The sequence below is a fragment of the Sus scrofa genome, chromosome 3, assembly GCF_054392235.1.
Source record: "Sus scrofa isolate SSC_HxYL_T2T_F1_AM1 chromosome 3, Sscrofa_HxYL_maternal_Yorkshire_Landrace_v2.0, whole genome shotgun sequence".
In the NCBI taxonomy this organism is placed as follows: domain Eukaryota; kingdom Metazoa; phylum Chordata; class Mammalia; order Artiodactyla; family Suidae; genus Sus; species Sus scrofa.
In genome coordinates, this window is record NC_139385.1 from 66,441,565 (window position 1) to 66,462,696 (window position 21,132).

The 21,132-nt window shown below is 38.6% G+C and overlaps 1 protein-coding gene across 18 annotated transcripts in view; it reads left to right on the top strand.

Annotated features, from left to right (window-relative positions):
• The window catches only part of AFF3 (ALF transcription elongation factor 3), a 594,300-nt gene that overhangs the window by 396,773 nt on the left and 176,395 nt on the right, over positions 1-21,132 (top strand). For all 18 annotated transcript variants that reach the window (XM_085018570.1, XM_021088183.2, XM_021088187.2 and 15 more), the window contains 2 exons: positions 197-277; positions 14,056-14,092. In XM_085018570.1, coding sequence (XP_084874696.1) covers positions 197-277; positions 14,056-14,092 — 118 coding nt within the window. The remainder of the gene's footprint in view (positions 1-196; positions 278-14,055; positions 14,093-21,132) is intronic.

Consider the following 21,132-nt stretch of genomic DNA (forward strand, 5'->3'; position numbering starts at 1 on the left):
AAAATCGGTAAAATTAGAGGAAAAAACCCATAAAGGTGGTTTCAAAGCATTTTTTTAAAATCCCTTTCATTTCTTATTCATCCCTTGTTCATTTCTTATCCCTCCCATGCGTTATGAAGGCAGACTTGTGTCTTTGTATGTTACTAACTTCAATACAATCTGTATCACAATGTTGTTTGCTTTTTGCTTCCTTTAGGAAATGACCTGGCTTCCACCACTTTCTGGTATTCAAGCACCTGGCAAAGTGGAACCAAGCAAATTTCCATTTCCAAATAAGGTGAGCTGCTGCGTCACTCAGGGGGAACATGCTTTACTCACCCAGAGTTTTTTAGTGGACAGTGGGTTTTCCCTGGATTGTCTTTTCCTCGGTAAATATTCCTGCCACAGGCACATGGATCTGATTTTCAGCACTTTGCAAGACCATGTCTGTTTATCGAAGGGAGAAAGTCAAGCTTGCAGTCTTACCTCCATTTGCATACTCCCTGCAAAATATGATGAATATTGTAATTATTGTTTTATCTCCCTGCAAAATATGATGAATATTGTAATTATTGTTTTATCTCAAAACACTTGTGAATGATCTTACAATCATTTTATACATTCAGTGTGATTGTGTGTCTTGATTTTTCCCCCAAAAGCTGTTATTAAATTAATGATGTATCTTTTTAAATTTTTTTTGGTCTTTTTAGGGCCACACCAGTGGTGTATAGAGGTTCGCATGCTAGGGGTCTAATCTGAGCTATAGCATCTGGCCTACACCACAGCCATAGCAATGCAGGATCCAAGCCACATCTGTGACCTACACCACAGCTCACGGCAATGCCAGATCGTTAACCCACTGAGCAAGGCCTGGGATCCAACCTGCCTCCTCATGGATGCTAGTCAGATTCGCTAACCACTGAGCCATGACGGGAGTTCCTTAATGATACATCTTAAAATCGGTGTCTTAGAGTTGAAGTATGTAACTTCTTAGCTCTCTTTTACAAAGCTTTAAATATTTTCTAGGGCTTTAAAAAGAACATTGCCGTATGTTCTAAGAACAAGCGCACACACACAAAAATCAGACACCAACTATATTTAAATTCTACAAGAGTCTAATAAGTTTTGATTTTTTTAACCCTACAACCTACTCATTATAAAGACAAAATCATGCAAATAGAGAACTAGGAAAGGTTCTAGCACTTTTGTCCAGATTTTATTTCCCTGCCCCGATATTGCTATCAAGAGTTTGCCGCCTACAATTTCAGTCATTTTCCCTGTGCGTTGTATACACATATGTGCATATGCAGTTTTTTAAAAATCCGAAATGGTATAGTATTAAGAGTACTTTTTCTAAGAGTTCATTTTTTTCCAGACACACACAATACATAAATGTCATTGCTACATATTCACATCACCACTTTCTGAAGTGAATTATTAAAATAATTGTTCATTATAATTACCACAATGGTACATTCCATTCTAGGAGCTGATTTTTTTTTTTCCCTTGGCAAAGTATTTACAAATCTTTTCAAGTGAATATATAGAGATTTTCTTCATCTTTTGAACAGTAGAAAAGTATTTCATCATATGAAGGTGCTGTCATTTATTCGCTCAAGCGTCTCTAATGGACATTGATTCTGTTCCTGGTTTGCTATTAACACAGACACCCTAATCACAAACATTTTTTGGAAATGTCTCTGTGTGTACCTGTTGTTCATTGTCTCTTGCTCAGATCCCTAGAACATGAACTCTGGTGCCAGAGGAATCAGAAGCCGTATTCACCTTTGATTGTGTTTCGAAAGAATGTTTTTATGAATCTTTGCCCGTGTTTAATATTATCTCTCTCTTTTTTTTAACCGTTGTATCTGTACTATGGGTGAAAAATTGGTATTTCATTGTTTAATTTGCATTTCTCGCATAACTTCTCAGGTTGAGCACTGACTGTTTTTCCTTTGCAAATGACCCACTCATATCTGTTGCCACTTTTTAAAAACCGATTTCTAGGAACTCCTTATATCTTACTCATTTATTCTATAGGATGCAAATATTTTTTTGCAACCTTATTTGTGTACCTTTTAAACCAGCAAAGTGTTTGATTTTTCATATCAAAGAAAACAGATCTTTCCTGCCCCAACATTCTATTTTATTTTATTCTGTATTTTACTCTAATTCTTTTAAAATTTTGGTTCTTAGGTTTAAAAAAAAAAAAAAAAAAAAAAACCTTTTTTTGCAGGTGGCATGACATAGGATTCTAGCTTTATTCTTTTCATTAGTTTAGTAAATTATTATTTTTTGTCTTTTTTTTTTTTTTTTTTTTTTTAGGGCCGCACCCGTAGCATGTGGAGGTTCCCAGGCTAGGAGGGGTCTAATTGGAGCTGTAGCCACCGGCCTACACCACAGCCACAGCAACACCAGATCCGAGCCATGTCTGCAATCTACACCACAGCTCATGGCAACGCCAGATCCTTAACCCACCGAGCAAGGCCAGGGATCAAACCTGCAACCTCATGGTTCCTAGTCAGATTCAGTTCTGCTGCGCCATGACGGGAACTCCAGTTTAGTAAATTATTATAACACCATCAGTGAATGAGCTCATTTTCCCCACACTGGTTTGAAATACCACCTAAGTGAACAGCTAAATGAGCTGAAAGTCTCATAAACACATAGATTTGTTTCAGGACTATCTGTTTTGTTATTTTGACATATTTATCTAATTCTTTCCCAATAACTCATTGTTTAAATCAGAGGTCAACTAATTTTTTATGTAGAGGCTCAGGCAGTAACTAGTTTAGGCTTTGCACACAATATCTGAATGAATGATTATGACCATGTTCCAATACAATTTTATTTACAAAAACACAATAAAGAAGTCATACAACTCAACAAGAAAAAGATACCTTGTTTGAAGAATAGGCAAAGGATTTAAATAGATATTTCTCCAAAGATGATCTACAGATGACTAAGAAGCATATGAAAAGATACTATTGCTAGCATTGCTCGTTAGAGAAATGTAAATCAGAACCACCAAGATACCCCTTCACACCTACTTAAATGGCTAGAATCAAAGACATACAATACCCAGTGTGAGCAAGGGTGTACAGATGCACGAACCTGGATATTAGTTGCTAGTGGGGTCTAAAATGATGCAGGCTCTTTAAAAACGTTTCCACATTTATGCGGACAGTTAAACATTGCATTATTATATGACCCAGCAATTCCATTCCTAGGTATATACCCAAGAGAAGTGAAAACATACATCTGCAGAAAAACTGGTACTTGTTCCCAGCAGCATTGTTCATAACAGGCAAAAAGTGGAGGCAATACACATGTCCATCCACTGATGAATATGGATAAACGAAAATGATACATCCTTATGATGAAATATTTTTGAGGAACAAAAAGTAACGAAGTACTAATACATGATTCGACATAGATAAACTCTGGAGTTCCCATTGTGGCTCAGTGGAAACGAATCTGACTAGTAACCATGAGGATGCAGGTTCAGTCCCTGGCCTCGCTCAGTGGATTAAGGATCCAGCGTTGCTGTGAGCTGTGGTGTAGGTTGCAGACGTGGCTCAGATCCTGTGTTGCTGTGGTTGTGATGTGGGCCGGCAGCTGCAGCTCCAGTTCAGCCCCTCGCCTGGGAACCTCCATATGCTGTGGGTACGGCCCTGAAAGGACAAAAAACAAAACAAACAAACAAAAACAAAATAGATGGACCTTGAAAACATGCTGAGTGAAAATGAAAGAACAGTCACAGTGGCAACATATTATATTATTTCATATATTTGAAATTTCCAGAATAGGCAAATAGAGACAGAAAATAGATAAGCGGTTGCTTATGGTTTGGGAGTGGGTAGAGGTGGGTTAAGTGACAGCTAAAGCATCAAAGATTTCTTTTTGAGGTAGTGAAAATGTTCTAAAGTTCATTTATAAGGATAATTTCAATGTGTTACCATTAAATATAGTAATTGCTTGTTCTGTGTCTACCTGAGGTAACTTACTTCTATTTTCCTGTCTTTCTGAATATTTTAAAGTTTTGTGTTTTCTTTCCATCTTTAAAACTTAATATTAAAAAAAATGGAGTTGCCATTGTGGCTCAGTACATTAAGAAACCAGCTAATATCGATGAGGATATGGGTTCAATCCCTGGCCTTGCTCAGTGGGTTAAGGATCTGACAGTGCTACAAGCTTCGGTGTATGTTGCAGATGTGGCTTGGATCTGGCATTGCTGTGGCTGTGGTGTAGGCTGGCAGTTGCAGCTTCAATTTGACCCCTAGCCTTGGGAACTTTCATATGCCATGGGTGCAGCCTTAAAAAGAAAAAAAAATTAAAATTAATGTATAATTTACAAACAGTAATATTTGACCTGTTTAGTGTCCTGCAAGTTTTGACTAACATATGTGTTCCCAAGTCCCCGTAATTAAGATATAGAAGCATTCAATTACCACCCAAAATTCCGCCTTGGTACTTGGTGGTCAGTTCTTCCTGCATTCCCAATCCCTGGCAATCACTGATCTGCTTTCCAGAATACACACACATGGAGCAAATTTGAATTTAGTTGAATAGTTTATTCAGCATCTATTGATATATTTTTTCTTCAGTCTGTTAGTGGGAAAATTACGTTTATAGATTCTCTGATTTTTTTTAATCGCTTGTACATTCCTATGATTAATCCACTTAATTATGGCATGTTGCTCACTGAATATACTTTTGGACTTAATATGCCAGTATTTGATTTGGGAATTCCCTTATATTCATGAGAGAACTTGGACTAGTTTTCTTTTTGTGTACATTTGTTCGGTTTCCATAACAGGAATATAATAGCCTCCTATAACAAAATTATAGCTTTCTACCATTTTCTGTATTCTGGGACAGTTTAGATAACATGCCAATTTCCGTCTCCTTAAAGGCAATGGTATACCTCCTTCATAAAACTTCCTCTGCATGGAGTTTTCTTTTAGGGGTAGATGTTTAACTCTCTCTTCATTTTCCCCCTTTCCTATTGGCTTAGATTTTTTTACTTCTTCTTCTTGGCTTAACTAATCTTGCTTGTTCCCTTTTTTCCCAGTTAGGGTTTTCAAACATACAATATTCTGTTTTTCTGGCAATTGCCTTTACAATTTTAATGTATTAACGTATTAAACTTACTTTTATCAATACCTGCAATTGATTCACATCTATATCCTATCCCCAAATATAGAATAATCTGCTTTAATTTGGTCTCTCTTGCCACCCTCTCTCAGTTTAAGATTATTGACAATATTTCAAATTATAGTTATCACTATTTTTAGCATTATGGCGTCACAATTATTTTAGTTTCTTTCTTTTTTTTTTTTTTTCTCGTTTGGGCCCCCATGGCATATGGAGTTCCCAGGCTAGGGATCAAATCCAAGCCACAGTTGCAACCTACATCACACCTTCGGCAGTGCAGGATCTTTAAACCCACTGTGCCCAGCTGGGAATTGAACCTGTGTCCTGGCCCTGCAGAGATGTCACGGATCCCATGGCACCACAGCATGAACTCCTAGTTTCTTAATTTATCATGGTTTCGTGGGTCTCAGGTCTTCCTCTTATTATGATGTGCTTCTTGTTTTGCTCGGATATATTTTCTGACAGGCTTCTAGTCCAGTCTTGATCCAGAGTCTCAAAGGGCCCTTCTGCGTGTTTATCTTCAGACCTTCCACTTCCCTCCCATCAGTTTGTTCACTCCTCTGGTGATTTCATCTCCACCTATTGTTTTAAGTACTCTGTATGCTCAGCTGATGACTCCCGAAGTTGTATCTCCAGTCCCTTTTCTGCCCCCCAGACTCCAAACTTACATGCGTACTTACTTACTCAGCATCCCCACTTGAGGATCTAGCAAACATCTCATGCCTGACACACCCCAAAACTAAGCTTTTAATCCCCCCACCAACCTTCTATCTTGTGTTTCTCATTAAATGATTTCTCCACATTTACAGTTGGTTCAGGCCAGAAGCTTTGGAAAGCCCTCTCTGTTTTCTAAGGCACCTGTAGCAAAGGACACAAACCAGGTGCCTTAAAAATAAATGTACTCATTCGCTCACAGTTCTGGAGGCTAGACGTCTGAAATCAAGGTGTCCACAGGGCCCTGTTCCCTCTGAATGCTCGGAAGAAAATGCTCCCTTGCCTCTTGTATCTCCTGATGACCGGAGGCAGCCTGTCACATCCCTTGGCTTGCAGGTGCATCACCTCCCTGATTTCTGCCTCTCCACTTACCTGGCCATCGTTCCTGTGCTCTGTGCCCAGCCCTCCTTCCTTTCGTACAGACAGTAGGCATTGGATTTAGGGCTCATCCTAATCTACCATCTCTCCTTGATCTTAACCTGCAAAGCCTCTATATCCATAGAAGGTTAAATTCATAGATCGTGAACAGACATGAGCTTTGAGGGGACACTATTCAATCCAGTTCACCATTCTTAATTCTTCTCTTTCCATCAAAACAAACATCCAACCCATCGATAACTCACCACTACCCTCCTTTCAGAATATATCCAGAATCAAAATGTTTCTTCCCACCATCTCATCGTAACGGGCACAGGATTTCAAATTTAAATGAAAATAAATGTGTCTTATTTAGGAATACTCTTGGATTTGCGTGGAGCTATTTTAGTTCTAGTTCTTTTTGCCTTCCTCAAGAAAGAAAGAACAGAAGTCCCCTGGTGGCCTAGCGGTGAAGGATCTGGAGCTGTCACTGCTGTGGTTTGGGTTTGATCCCAGGCCTGGGAACTTGCGCATGCTGCAGGCAAGGAAAGAAAGAATAGGTGACTTTTACAAAGTGCCGGCCGGAACATTACATGATTTTGGCAGTGCTTTTCTTGCAAAAAGTTCACAAGAAGTCCTGGTAATTTATCTTGTACCACTGAAATAAGACTGCATTAGAGTCATTTCTACTATAATAAATTACCATAAACTCAGTGACTTAAGACAACACAAATTTATTGTCTTTCAACTCCGGAAGTCACAGGTCTAAAATCAGTTTCGCTGAGCTAAAATCGAGGTATGAGCAGGGCTGCATACCTTCTGAATGCTCTGGGGAGGAATTGCTTTCTTGTCTTCCTCAGCTTCTGGAGGCTTCCCTGGGTACTTAGCTCGTGGCTCCCATCATTCTGACCTCTGACCTCCTTGTCCCATCTTCTCTGGCTTTCCCTTATAAGGAACTGTGTGTTTATATTAGGCCCATCTGGATCATCCAGGATCGTCTCCATCTCAAGATAGTTATTCTGCAAAGTGGCTTTTGCCATGAGAGGTGACGTATCCATGGGGTCTGGGAATTAAGATACAGACTTCTCTGGGGGAACCCTTCTTTTGCCCTCTACAAAGACATCACTCATCCTCACACATAGTACACTTCCTCTAACCTGTCGCTCAGCCAATTAGTATTCTGACAGCTGGAGGCTTATAGTTCATTAATTAGATTATTAATGTTTGAGATTATCATGATTGCCAGTGTGTAGGAGCTAGAATTGTTTTTGGAATTTGCAGGGCAAAATCTCTAAAACGACTAATAAATAATGAAATTAAGCCCTTATTGAGAGTAAAGGGACAGTTTGACCTCACAAGGAAAGTCGATTTAAATGTGCTTTCTGAGTTACCAGTACCACTAAATTAATTAGCTACATACTTCCGAGAATTTCTCCAATTTGTCTAGATATTGGAGGACATAATATATAATAAAGTCAATGGGCACTGAACTGGGATTTTTTTTCTATTCTCTGAAGACTTAATTTGGAGTCACAATTCCCTAGACAAACACTCCCAGACATGTCTGCCTTATTCTTCAAAAAACTCAAAAGTAATTGAATTTGGTAAAGAAAGAATGAATGCCATTATCGGGTATTTCAACCAAGAAAAAAAAATGAATTTGCTTTGTCCTTTTCTCTTCATTTCTTTCGCAATCTTACAAGTTTTGAAATGCAAATGGAGAGCTGAAATTGTAGAATTTTTCCATCCTCAGAAGGCATTTGTGCAAATCTAATGGCATTTCATAACATTTCATGTGTCAGTGGATGCCAAATCTGATGGGATCAGATCTGGTTTGAAACTGTTCTTGCTGATCAATCTCTAAAGCATCAGGCAGAAGTGTTCTAGCATCCTTCCAGAAATGAAGAATCCTATTGCCTTTCTCTTTATACATCACAAGGAGAATGAAAGCCAGCGCGTGTGAAGGAAAGTACTCTGAAGTCAGAAAAGTTTCTGTCTCCCACTTTGGATTCCTAACATGCTTCAAAAACTGACCACACAGTGTTTGGGCTCATACTTCACATTTACTTCATTACCTCAGAGTAAACATTTACATTAATTGTAACTTATATTATGTCAATTATTTGGGGCTGTAGAAAAAAAGAATGAAAAAGGAGAAGAGGGAAGACCAAATCCTATAGCAACTAACTTTATGTGAGGGTCCAAAAATTAAAAAAGAAGATATATTTCTATTTCTTGTTCTAGTGATGGGTTGACAGACAAGCAAGAGGAAGGATGAGTCATCAAATCGTTCCAAAAAGCCATTTTTAAGTAATGCCCTCACAGGATAAGTACTGCCCTCTATCAGCAACATGGCTAAAGAAGAGCTATATTTGATTGATCTAAGGTGCATATTTTTTACCTTTTATGGTCCCTAAAATCAGGATTTGTTGTACAGTTTGATGGCATTTTCCAACTAGTTGGCAGCAATTTTCTTCCATAGTTATACATGAGGTAATGCAACATTATGTAGTTTTGTTACATTTGATGAAATATAGTACTTATCATAGACCCTCCTTGAAGGGCTTTCTCCAATGGCCAGTGTATGCTTGATTATTTCTGTCTTCAACAAAATGATTTGTACAAACTTTACTCCCCAGCTTAATACTTTTAAGGGGGTTAGGGGATTCCTGTGTTTAGGTATCAGGAATTCACGATTCAAAGATGGAGAAGAATAAATTCCTAACTGTAGATATTCTGCTAAGTAACCAGGAGTGGCTCCCCTCTTTGTGCACATGACGTCAGAATGACCCACACCTGATGCATTATGATGGCAAACTAAAAGCTCTAGAATAACCTTAGAAATGTCCTATAATGGGATTACAGGCAACATTTTTTATATACTTTCCTATGTCTCCTAATTTTCTTTGCTATATAGGTATTAACTTCTGTTTTTGCTTAAATAACAAATGCTGCTTAATAAGATGGAGCCATCCTTGGGTCAAGACAATAATAATAGTAGCATTCTATTTATTATACCTTTTAACTAATTATGTACTTTAAATATGTATACCAAATATATTTAGACCATGATAAGCATTTTTTAAACATTAAAGAAAAACCATAGTTGAAGAGACAATTCCTATAATGGAAGTTTGACACAGTGCAGTGAAAACATTAAGAAAGCAAATAAGTCCTTGTGAGATTTGGGAATATCTGAAAAAACAGGTAACGCTGGAACTTCTTTGTACCTTGAAGGAAGAATGAAGTTTGCCAGGCAGAAAACCGAAGATGGCAGGAAACACATCCAGTGACCTTGGGATAGGAAAGGCTGTAAAGGCTTGAAGCACTCACACAGCAGTTATGATGTGCCTTTCAGCCCTGGGTTATAATAATATGTATACACATCATCTCCTCTGCTAACTCACTGGACTCCCAGCCCGGAAGGCAAAGATTTTGTAACTGTTGAGGACCCAACAGAGAACTTGGCAGGCACGGTAGAGTGCTCCCAGAGGGGGCTGAAATGCCAGTGTACAGAGAGGATGAGCCCCTCCCCAGGCATCTGCTCACCGACAGTATTCACAAAGGCAGGGGATGCCTTTGAGACAGAAGCTAAAGGTGGTGGGATGTGTGGGTGTCTAGGTGAGACTGGCAGGAGACACAAAAACAGAAAGGACTTCAGTGCGTGGGCCCTTTAAAAGGAGGGGCTTGTGTTTCCCTCTGCTCCGAACCCAGCCCAGCCTGGATCTGGCTCAGTGAAAGATGAGGGGTCTTCACACTCTGTGGGGCCCCCAGGGTTTTGCAGCGAGCTGAGCAGTGCGATACTCCTTCAAGCAGCAGCAGCCCTGGGCCCTGTGATTGGCCAGCAGAGAACCAATCAAAATGCGGCCCGTGCCCTGTTTCCCTAAACTTGGGAGGAGCCTCAGAACGTAACTCACACCTTCTACCAGCTGAGGGACCACATGCTGGCCAAATGCCTGTAGGAAGGATAATGAATGGGACACTCTTTGTACCCGCAACAGGACCAGGTCTGGAAACATAAGTCATAGTAATTTTGAGCTACATGTTTTCAGAGCACCACCCAGAAGACATCAGCTAGAAACATGGGATGGCATATCAGGGACAAAGTCTTTATTTTGCCACTCTAGCAGGGCAGCCGTCTATGGCGACTTTTTTTTTTTTAACCAATAACCATTCTTTGCCTCTCTTTTCTCCCCACACAAAATAGTAATCCTCATCATCACTCATTACACAAATGTTTTTATTAAATTTCGAAGTTTGCTGTCTATGAAATACAAGGTCTTGCAGTGCATAATTATAATCGAGGTTCTTTGTACATTCATTTTCAGTTCTCTGCTTGAGTCATCTTTGAGGTTTCAGGATGTCTAAAGTATGTCAAGAAATAAAATGATCTGTGTCTAATAACATCAGCAGTTTCACAAAAATTCCTACTGTTTTTTGTTTGTTTTTCAAGAATGAACTTAATGTTGTCATTCCCGTGGTGGCTCAGCGGCAGTGAATCTGACTAGCATCCTTGAGCAGGGCAGGTTGGATCCCTGACGTTTCTCAGTGAGTCAAGGATCTGGTGGTCGCTGTGAGCTGTGGTGTAGGTCGCAGACGTGGCTTGGATCCCATGTTACTGTGGCTGTGGTGTAGGCCCGCAGCTACAGCTCAGATTTGACCCCTAGCCTGGGAACCTCCATATGCCGAAGGTGTGGCCCTAAAAAGACAAAAAAAAAAAAAAAAAAAAAAAAGCTTAATATTGAAAATCGTCTCAGTTACCATTCTTGTCCATTTAATGGAGATTGAGCCTTCACCTTTCTGGCACAAGACATCCCCAAGATGTCAAAATCTACAGAAAGCAAAGAGGATTGCATTAAATTGGACTCAAGTATTTTTCACATATCAGAACTTGCACTAATTACGTTCAGATATAGACTCTAAATTGAGAGTGAGAAATATACCAGTCCATTTGGAGGATTTAGCTGTGGCTGTCTTCTTCATAACAGCAACTATTCAAATTGGCCAAAACCATTTTTGAGGATTATGTTTTAGTTCATCATCTCAAGAACCATAATTTATCTGAATACACTGTTTCAAAAAAAAAAAAAAAAAACTGAGTCTTGGACTGAAAGTTGAGCTTGTTCTTTTTCTTCAGATGAGTAACTCATTTTTACCTGCATTAACATTAAAGGCATCTGTGTATAACTCAATCTGCTTAATACAGTGAATATCCACCCAGCTCTTACCCACTAGTCTGAATAAAATTTAAATAACTTAAAAAATAAATATATTCACTATTTTAAATAATTTAAAAAGCTACAAAATAGAAGTTAGTTTCATTTGTATGGATTTTTGTTTCACACACTTAAATCAGAAAGGAGTTTCACAGGACTTAATGGCTGCTATGTATTTTTTTTTTTTTTTTGCATTCCTACCATCTCAATAATTCATTCTTTTATAACTCTCCTTTATATTTAATATTAAATAGGAATTTTGCAAGGAAGGAGAATGTGAATTCCCATGATAAAATTTAGCATTTCACTTTTTTTTTAGAATAAGAAGCATTCATTTTGTTTATTTTTATAACTTTTTTTATTTTTGGCGCTCAAAGCAATTTTTATTATTTTTCTTTTTTTAGTTATTACTAATAGTTTTTTTTTCCTTTTTTTGGTCTTTTTGCCTTTTCTTGAGTCGCTCCCGCAGCATATGGAGGTTCCCAGACTAGGGGTCGAATCGGAGCTGTAGCCACCGGCCTACACCACAGCCACAGCAATGCGGGATCTGAGCCGCGTCTGTGACCCACACCACAGCTCATGGCAACGCCAGATCCTTAACCCACTGAGCAAGGCCAGGGATTGAACCTGCAACCTCATGGTTCCTAGTTGGATTCGTTAACCACTGTGCCATGATGGGAACTCCTTTAATTATTATTATTAAAGTATAGTGGATTTACAATGTTTCTTTAAGTTCTGTTGTACAGCAAAGTGACCCAGTCACTCACCTTTCCCTGTGCTGTACAGTAGGGCCCCACTGCTCATCCATTCCAAATATAACAGTAAGCATTGCACTTTAAAGGAAATTGAGTTCAATCATTATTTTACCTGATCAGTAACTAAATTCAAATACTGGCTTTCTGCCATTTCAGAGGGGTAGAAATCTGTAATAATCTTTCTATCCACCAGTGTGAGATTGACAACATTTGTTCGGTGAAGTGTCCCTGATGGAATGGTGGGCAACCTCATGTGCAGAAAGGTGGTGAGAGTGAAGTCACATTCAAAGGGAGGTGGGTTAGATTAAAGCTCAATGATGCAGTAGGTCCGAAATATAAGAATTAAAACCATAAACCTCAGAGGAAAAATATAGATAAATCTTTCTGACTTGGATTTGGCATTGGGTTCTCAGATATGACACCAAGAGTATGAGCAACAAAAGGAAAAAATAGATAAATTGGATTTCATCAAAATTAAAAATATTTGTATAGTAAAGGACATTAACAGTAAAGGGAAAAGACAACCAACAGAATAGGAAGAAATACTTGCAAATTATATATATGATAAGGGCCTAGTATTCAGAAAATATAAAGAATTCTTTTAACTCAACAACAGCAAGTCAAACAACCCACTGTGCTTTTTTTTTTTTTTTTTTTGGCTTTTTAGGGCCGCATCCATGGCACATGAAGGTTCCCAGGCTAGGAGTCAAATTGGAGCTACAGCTGCCAGCCTATACCACAGCCACGTTAATGCGGGATCTGAGCCACATCTGCGACCTACACCACAGCTCACAGCAACACCAGATCCTTAACCCCCTGAGCGAGGCGAGTGATTGAACCTGCTTCCTCATGGATGTTAGTCAGATTCATTTCCGCTGAGCCATGATGGGCACTCCAAACAACCCAGTGATTAAAAGTTCAACGTACTTGAATAATATTTCTCCAAAGAAAATATACAGTGGCCAAAAAATGCTTGAAAAGATGTTCAACCTCATAGTCCTTCGGGAAACGTGAATCAAAACCACAAATAGAAACTACTGCACACCCACTAAAATGGAGCTAATATGGTTCAGCCACGATGGAAAACAGTTTGGCAATTCCTCCAGAAGTTTAACATAGAATTATCTTATGGCCCTGCAATTCTGCTTCTAGATCTATATGCCAAGGAATTGAAAACAAGGACTTGAACAAGTGCATGTGCATCTGTGTTCACAGCAGTATGACTCACAATACTCACAAGGCAGAGCAGCCCACATGTCCATTAACTGATCCACAAATTGTTGTATGTACACACAGTGGAATGTTATTCAGCCATATAAAGGAATAAAGTACTGATATATGCTACAACATGGATGACTCTCCCAAACATTGTGCTGAGTGAAAAGCCAGACACAAAAGTTGACACATTGTATGATTCCACAGATGTGAAATATCCAGAAGAGATAAATTCATAAAGGCAGGATGTCGATTGGTGGTTACCAGGGCCTGAAGAGAGGGGAAGTGGGAAAACACCGTTGAATGGGTAAGAGGTTCTACTTGGGAATGATGGAACTATTTTGCAACTAGAGATGATGCTTTAGTACATTGTGATGGTACTAAATGCCACTGAATTGTTCAATTTAAAGCTTAATTGTATGTGCTGTGAATTTCACCTCCATAAAGAAAACAAAAAGTCCATAATAGAAAATAGAAGTAACGGTGAGTGGTATTACCAGGACTGTTTCACAAACATATTAATAAAAGTGTTTCTCTTTACAGTAGCTGGCAGAGATTACCATCAGTGATTAGGTTCTGAATGACCCATCGTGTATCTCGTATTCAATTTATATTTTGAAAGTCAAAATAAGAAAATTAATTGATGTTTCTTGTTTTTGTAGGACTCTCAACTCGTTTCCTCTGGACACAATAATCCAAGTAAGAAAGCCTCTCTACAGCTTCCTGGGTGGGGCTTGGGGGTGTGTGTGCAACAGGTGAGGAGGGCGGGTACGTCAATAGACAGTATGTTTTTTTTAATTGTTATTTCCCCTATACAATTTTTTTCTACTGTACAGCATGGTGACCCAGTTACACATACATGTATACATTCTTATTTCTCACACTATCATGCTCCATCATTAGTGACTAGACATAGTTCCCAATGCTACACAGTTAAAGGAACAGGAGAATTCACTTAAAGCAGTCAGCAATGAAACAGACCTCTGCAGTCTGACAGACATTGAGTTCAAAAGGGAGATACTGAAAATACTGAAGGAATTAAGAGAGGATATGAACAGTACTGCAGATTGCTTTAGAAAGGAACTAGAAAATATAAGGAGGAGCCAAGAAAAACTATAAAATTCATTTGCAGAGATACAAACTGAGGTAAAGGCAATAAAGAGCAGAATGAATAATGCAGAGGAACAAATTAGTGACGTGGAAGATAAAATAATGGAAATCACCCAAACAGGACAGCAGGCAGAAAACCAAATGAAAAAAAACATGAAAGCAATATAAGAGACCTATGGGATCATATAAAATGGGCCAATCTATGCATAATAGGAATTCCAGAAGGAAAAGAAAAAGAAAAGGCGATTGAAAATATATTTGAAGAAATTATGGCTGAAAACTTTCCAAATCTAAAGAAAACAGATATCAAGATACAGGAGGCACAGAGGGCCCCAAACAAGTTGAACCCAAACAGGCCCACACTAAGACATATTGTAATAAAAATAGCAAAAATAGTAGTTTTTTTTTTCTTTTTGTCTTTTTAGGGCCACACCTGTGGCATATGGAGGTTCCCAGGCTAGGGGTCTAATCAGAGCTGTAGCCACCGGCCTACACCAGAGCCACAGCAACTCGGAATCTGAGCCGCATCTGCGACCTACACGATAGCTCATGGCAATGCCAGATCCTCAACCCACTGAGCGAGGACAGGGATCGAACCCACAACCACATGGTTCCTTGTTGGATTCGTTTCTGCTGCGCTATGATGGGAACTCCAAAAAAAAAAAATGGACAATAGTTTTAAAAGAATTTCACTAAAAGACAAAACCATGTGGGGAGTAAGAAGGCCATTGGTTCAAGAACTGCCCAAATGGATAAGATCCATGGGGACCTTGAGTGGGCCTCTGTCTTTTTTCAAGGGAAGGAGGTCCAAGATGTAAAATGATGAATTTCAATGCAACCCTGGGCAGAAGGAATGTCATGCTTTATTGTAGTTGGCCTCAGGTATATGTGAGGGGGAAATTTTTTTAAGGCAACCAATGACTTCTCTAAATTGAAAGAAAATAGGTGGACAAGGAGAACAATCAGAAGACCTCATGATAAATGGTCTTGGAACCAGCAGAGAAACCACACCCTCTTCCAGGGAGAAACAGACTAAAGTGTCCAGGAAGGAATCTCATTATTGAACCCAGGGTCTAATAAAACAAGTGGCTACATCATCAGAGAGAGAATATCCCATGAAGTATTGTTTTAATTCCCTTCTTCGGCACTTCTAATTGGTATTAATGTTTTCTTGAGCATTAAAAATGCATAAGCTACCCCTTTCATGTTGTGAAAGCACACCCACAAAGACCTGGCTTTGTTCTCCTCACCAACCAATCAGTTGAGAGCATCCCTTGCAAATTTCAAAGATGTGTTTGAACAATGACAATCATTCAGAGCCAGTAGATGTGTCTCAGGCACTGAGGCTCACCCACTGAGCATCTGTGAGGGCAGAAGGATTAGGGAGAAAAGACATCCAGATGAAAGCACTAGGAAGCCCTGCACATTTAATGCACAATTGCAGAAAGGTCAGGGTTAAGGGGATGATGACATAATGATGTATGGGCAATATCACTTAATTATCCCACCCTCTGTTGGAATGTGCTGTGAGCACAAGCTCCAGGAAAGAGGTGAAATGCCAAGGGCCTTGAAATCTATAGAAAATAATAAATGTCATAGTAAGAAAAGGAAGCAGGAGATGCCTGGGTAAGTCCACAAGGTGTTCAGGTATCAGCATCCTATGCTGAAGACTAGAGCATACTCAAGAATTGCCGTTGCTGTCCCCACCACTTCTTTCCGTTTGAGCTTACAGTTCAGGGTAAAGGGAGGAGATAACAAATATAATAGAATAAATGCACCTTCTCAGCTTGGAGTCTTTGACACATAGGAGAACAAAGAAAATAGCTGTTCAGGCTCTTCTCTGTTCAATCTCTACCTATCTTATTTCACTTAATCCTAACAATAGCTGTAGTAGGAAGAGCATTTTCACACCCATCCTACACATGATGAAAATTAGTTTTATGCAGTTAATAACTAACCTGGGACCCCATGGCTTTAAAAAATGACAGGATTTGAATTCAGGGATCTCTACCCCAAAGATAGTAGACTTTCCCTCCCATTACCTTGACCCCAAAAAGGTTGCTTCTGTCCCTTCATTGTGAGATTGAATTCTTGTCCTAGATTTTTGTTTGCATCTGGCATATTTTTAGAGCCTGCCGTAACATTCACTTGCTGGTTAAAAATTGGAGTGATGTGGTGTATATATAAATAAAGGGAATACTACTCAGCCCTAAAAAAGAATGGAATCATGCCATTTGCACCAACATGGATGGACCTAGAGTCTATCATACTAAGTGAAGTAAGCCAGACAGAGAAAGGCAAATATAGCATATCACTTATATGTGGAATCTAAAGTATGAAAAAAGTAAATTTATTTACAAAACAAAAATAGACTCACAAACATAGAAAACAAATGCATAGTTACCAAAGGGAAGGGGGGTGGGGTAGGGATAAGTTAGGAGTTTGAGATTAAAATAGCCATAGTTCTATATATAAAATAAAAAACAGGTCCTACGCTATAGCACAGGGAACTATATTCAATATCCTATTATAAATCATAATGGAAAAGGAATAACAATGAAAATCAGAGGGCTTTCTGCTGTAGATTATAGCACATTTGAAACTTTAGGAGAACTGGTCCCACAGCATTTCCTATGCTGTTTCTTGTATTTGGTTTGGAATCATGATAGTTTTGAAAATCATGCCTCCACTAAATATGTAGAAAATAGAAAAAACTGAACTTCAGAGAAACAAAATATGTATGTGTGAATTGATGGACTAAACTTCCCCACTTTAGGTCAGTGCTTTTTTTCTTTTTGAAAGTAGAAGAACTATGTTACTTTGATGCTAAGAAAAAAGAGTGAATAATTAAACAGGAAATTATTTTTTAATGCACATCTTTTTAAAGATAGCTACTTTACCCAGTTTTCTGATTACCAATTAATTTAACTTAATATTATTAAGTAGAAGTTTATTAAGTATTGAAAAACATAAATATTGAAGCAAATGATTGTATGTCTACAGTTTTTATAGTTATGAGAGTGTTCTATTCAAATGGAACACTGAGCATAAGCACTTCTTTCTGTCCCTTCAGAATCTCCATTGAAAGAGCCATAAAGCTAGAGTGATGGAAGTAAATCCATAATAACACTGAGGACAGGAGAGGATGTCATTACCACACCAGAAATTCAGCTGAGTTTTTGGAAATTAGAAAGTGACTAGGACCCTACCGTTAGGTAATCCCAAGCAGGGAAGGTCATGACCCAGAAGAAGAAAACAGGAAAATAATGAAACAGGAAGAAGCTGAGTGGTGGTGGGAATGTCCTTGGGGGCTCCAAGAGAGAGTCCAGTGGGCCCCTTGGCCCCACAGAGAAGAGGCGTGGACTGCGGACAGTGACAAGGGCACGGCTGTCCTTCCTCCAGCCTCATACCAGCAGGTTCTCACATGGATCTTTCAGTCTGGTTTTCCTCCCCCTAAAACCAAAAGACCAAAAATACATGGTAACGTTTACTATGAAAATGAGCAGCTAACTAGAATGTCTTCAGGAGCTGGTGCCTAAGAGAGAAGCAGAATAGGTTCTGAGATAATACAAGACCTGAAAAACAGACATTTATAGGAAGTTCCTGATGGGGCTCAATGGAAACGAATCCAACTAGTATCCATGAGGATATATGTTTGATCCCTGGCCTCACTCAGTGGGTTAAGGATCCAGCATTGCCGTGAGCTGTGGTGTAGGTCACAGACATGGCTCAGATCCATCATTGCTGTGACTGTGGTGTAGGCTGGCAGCCGTAGCTCCGATTCAACCCCTATCCTAGGAACTTCCATATGCTGTGTGTGTGGCCCTAAAAAGCAAAAATAATAATAATAGTAGAAATAGAATTCCTAGGGAAATGAGCACTCATTATCAAAAATACTTATATATAATGAAACAAGAGGCTTAAATAAGAGCAAGGAAAAACAACAGACAGCAGAGAATTAAAGAGACCTCTAAGAACCTCAGATATTAGAATTACCAAGCCCAGTCAAATACAAGTGCTTATTTTAATTTCCAGAAATGAGAAGGTGAAAATACGATAAAGAACAAAAAACGTGTAAAAGTGTACCAATCAAAAGCTCTAGAAGTTAAAAAATAACAATAGAAATTAAAATTTCTTTGGTCAGGTTTAACAGCAGATTAGACACAGGTGAAGAAAAAGTAATGAATTGGGAAATTGAACTTAGGAAATTATCTAGAATGCAGGCTAGAGACACAGAAATGGAAAATATGAAATGAAAAGTTAAGAAACCTGGGGTATAAAATGAGAAGGCCTAACATATTTTTAACTAGAATTCCAAAAAAAGATAATGTAAGGATGTTGAAGGAGATGATGACTGAAAATTTTTCCAAAATTGAAAGACACTGACCCACAGAGTCAAGAAGCCCCATGAATATTAAGCAGGATAAATAAGTCCACACTAGACACGTTATAGTTAAACTTCAGATCACACAGATAAAAAAATTCTTAATATCCTTTAATACCTTCAAAGAAGCAGTAATTAAACTTCCAGCTGACCCCTCAACAGTAGACATGGGAGCCAAATGACAATGAAGATATAACTTCACTTTTGTGTAAGTCAGAATTGACAAGGTGATTCTCAAATATATTTAATAGAACAAGAAACCAAAAGAAGAACTGAAGAAGAACCAGGTTGGAACCTTGCCATAACAATGCTATGAATGAATGAATGAACAAATGAATTTTTTAGCTAAGTAATGAAGGCAATACTAGATAAATTGAGCAATGAAACAGAATAGAAGACCCAGAAACAGATCCATGGATATATGAACACGAGATTCACTGCAGAGCTGACAATGTAAACCAATGGAGAAAGAACAGGCTTCTTAATAGATAGGACCAGAATAGTTGGTTATCTCTAGGGAGAAAAAGGAAATTAACTCCTACCTTGCATCATATATAAAAACTATTCCAGGTATTTGTACAAACCCTAAATGTGAACAGTAAAAATTAGATACTTTTCAAAAGATAGTACATCTTTCTGATATATTTCTTAAGTAAAATACCCAAAAAGTATGAAATAGAGGAACATGGCAGATTTTTATAAGGGGACTGCTGCACAGCAGTGAGGGTGAATAAACCAAAGCACACATATCATGTTAGCTGAATCCCAAAATCGTGCTATTGAATGAATAAGTCATTCCCAGGAGAAGGCACATGGTATGATTCCATGCCTATGAAATCTAAAATTGGGAAAAACTAAAGACTGTTTTATTTACTCAGAAGTTCATGGCAGAAAAAACTATCAAGCCAAGGTGGAGAATGGTTAACACAGAATTCCTGTTGCCACTCAGCAAGTTAAGAACCTGACCAGTATCATGAGGATATGGGTTCAATCCCAGGCCTCACTCAGTGGGTTAAAAATCTGGCTATGGCATAGATCACAGATGTGGCTCAGATCTGGTGTTGCTGTAGCTATGATATAGGCTGGCAGCTACAGCTCAGATTGAACTCCTAGCCTGGGAACCTGCATGTGCTGCAGGTATAGACCTAAAAAGAAAAAGAAAAAAATTCCATTACTAGATAGCTAGGCTGCAATAGGATGCAAGCTCAGGAAGTTTCTGGGCTATTTCTTGTCAGTGTCCTATTTCTGGGCCTGGAAGTTATCTCCACAAACTCATTTTACTTTGTAAAAACTGTACATATATACATTTTTATGCACATTACGTGCATACTGTGTTTGAGTTTTTTTAAGGAAACACATAGCCTTGACTTGAGACAGGTTAGCCTGCACCCATATGCCTTCATTCACGTTTAGGGCCAGTCCCTCTGTATAGTTCCAGTCCCTCTGCTTTGTTCCTTCAAAACTAATATCTAATTGTCATAATACTGTAAATCCATTCCTGATGTATAATTTTTCTCATTGGCCTCTAGGCGATTCCCAAAATTAAATTATTAATGTAATTAATATTAATGAGGATGACTCATTAATAATTACTGAACAGAATATAAATATTTGAAGGCTTGGCTCTATAGGAGGAAAGGTATAGCTGTGCAGAGTGGTATGTGGTAGAAGGATGGAGGCAGGAGGGAAAAATAGATGGTGAGTTCGCTCACTTCACACAGTAGAGAAGAAAATGTACTGTCAGAAGTTGACTAATCAGGAAATAGAAGGTTAAATGTACTTAGACTTCAAAAACCCGCTAGATACTAAAAGTAAGGATAGAACTAACAGAAATTGTAAGAGGGAGGGGACATGTATTAAATACCTTCTCTCTCACTTTTTCATAGCAGAAATCATTATGTACTGTCTGAAGTGGATTCATCTAGAAATAAGTACATTACTTAGCATAACGATTGCAGGGCTAACAGAACTAAAAGCAAAAGCAAGCAAAGTTGTTACCTTTTCTCTAATGTTTGATTTTTTTTTTTTACCATGAGCACAGATTTATTTTAAAGAAAAATTGCATAGCAAAATTCTCCTCCCCAGCAGAGTACAGCCTACGTCTATTTTGATTTCCTTTTCAAAGCTTTTTAGTCCCTCCCATAGCACTATTGATGTGATGGAGAGTGCAGTACCCCAGCAGTGTAGTCATTTTAAGTTGAAAGGGTATGAATTAGATATTCGCTCTCTACTTACCAAAGTACTT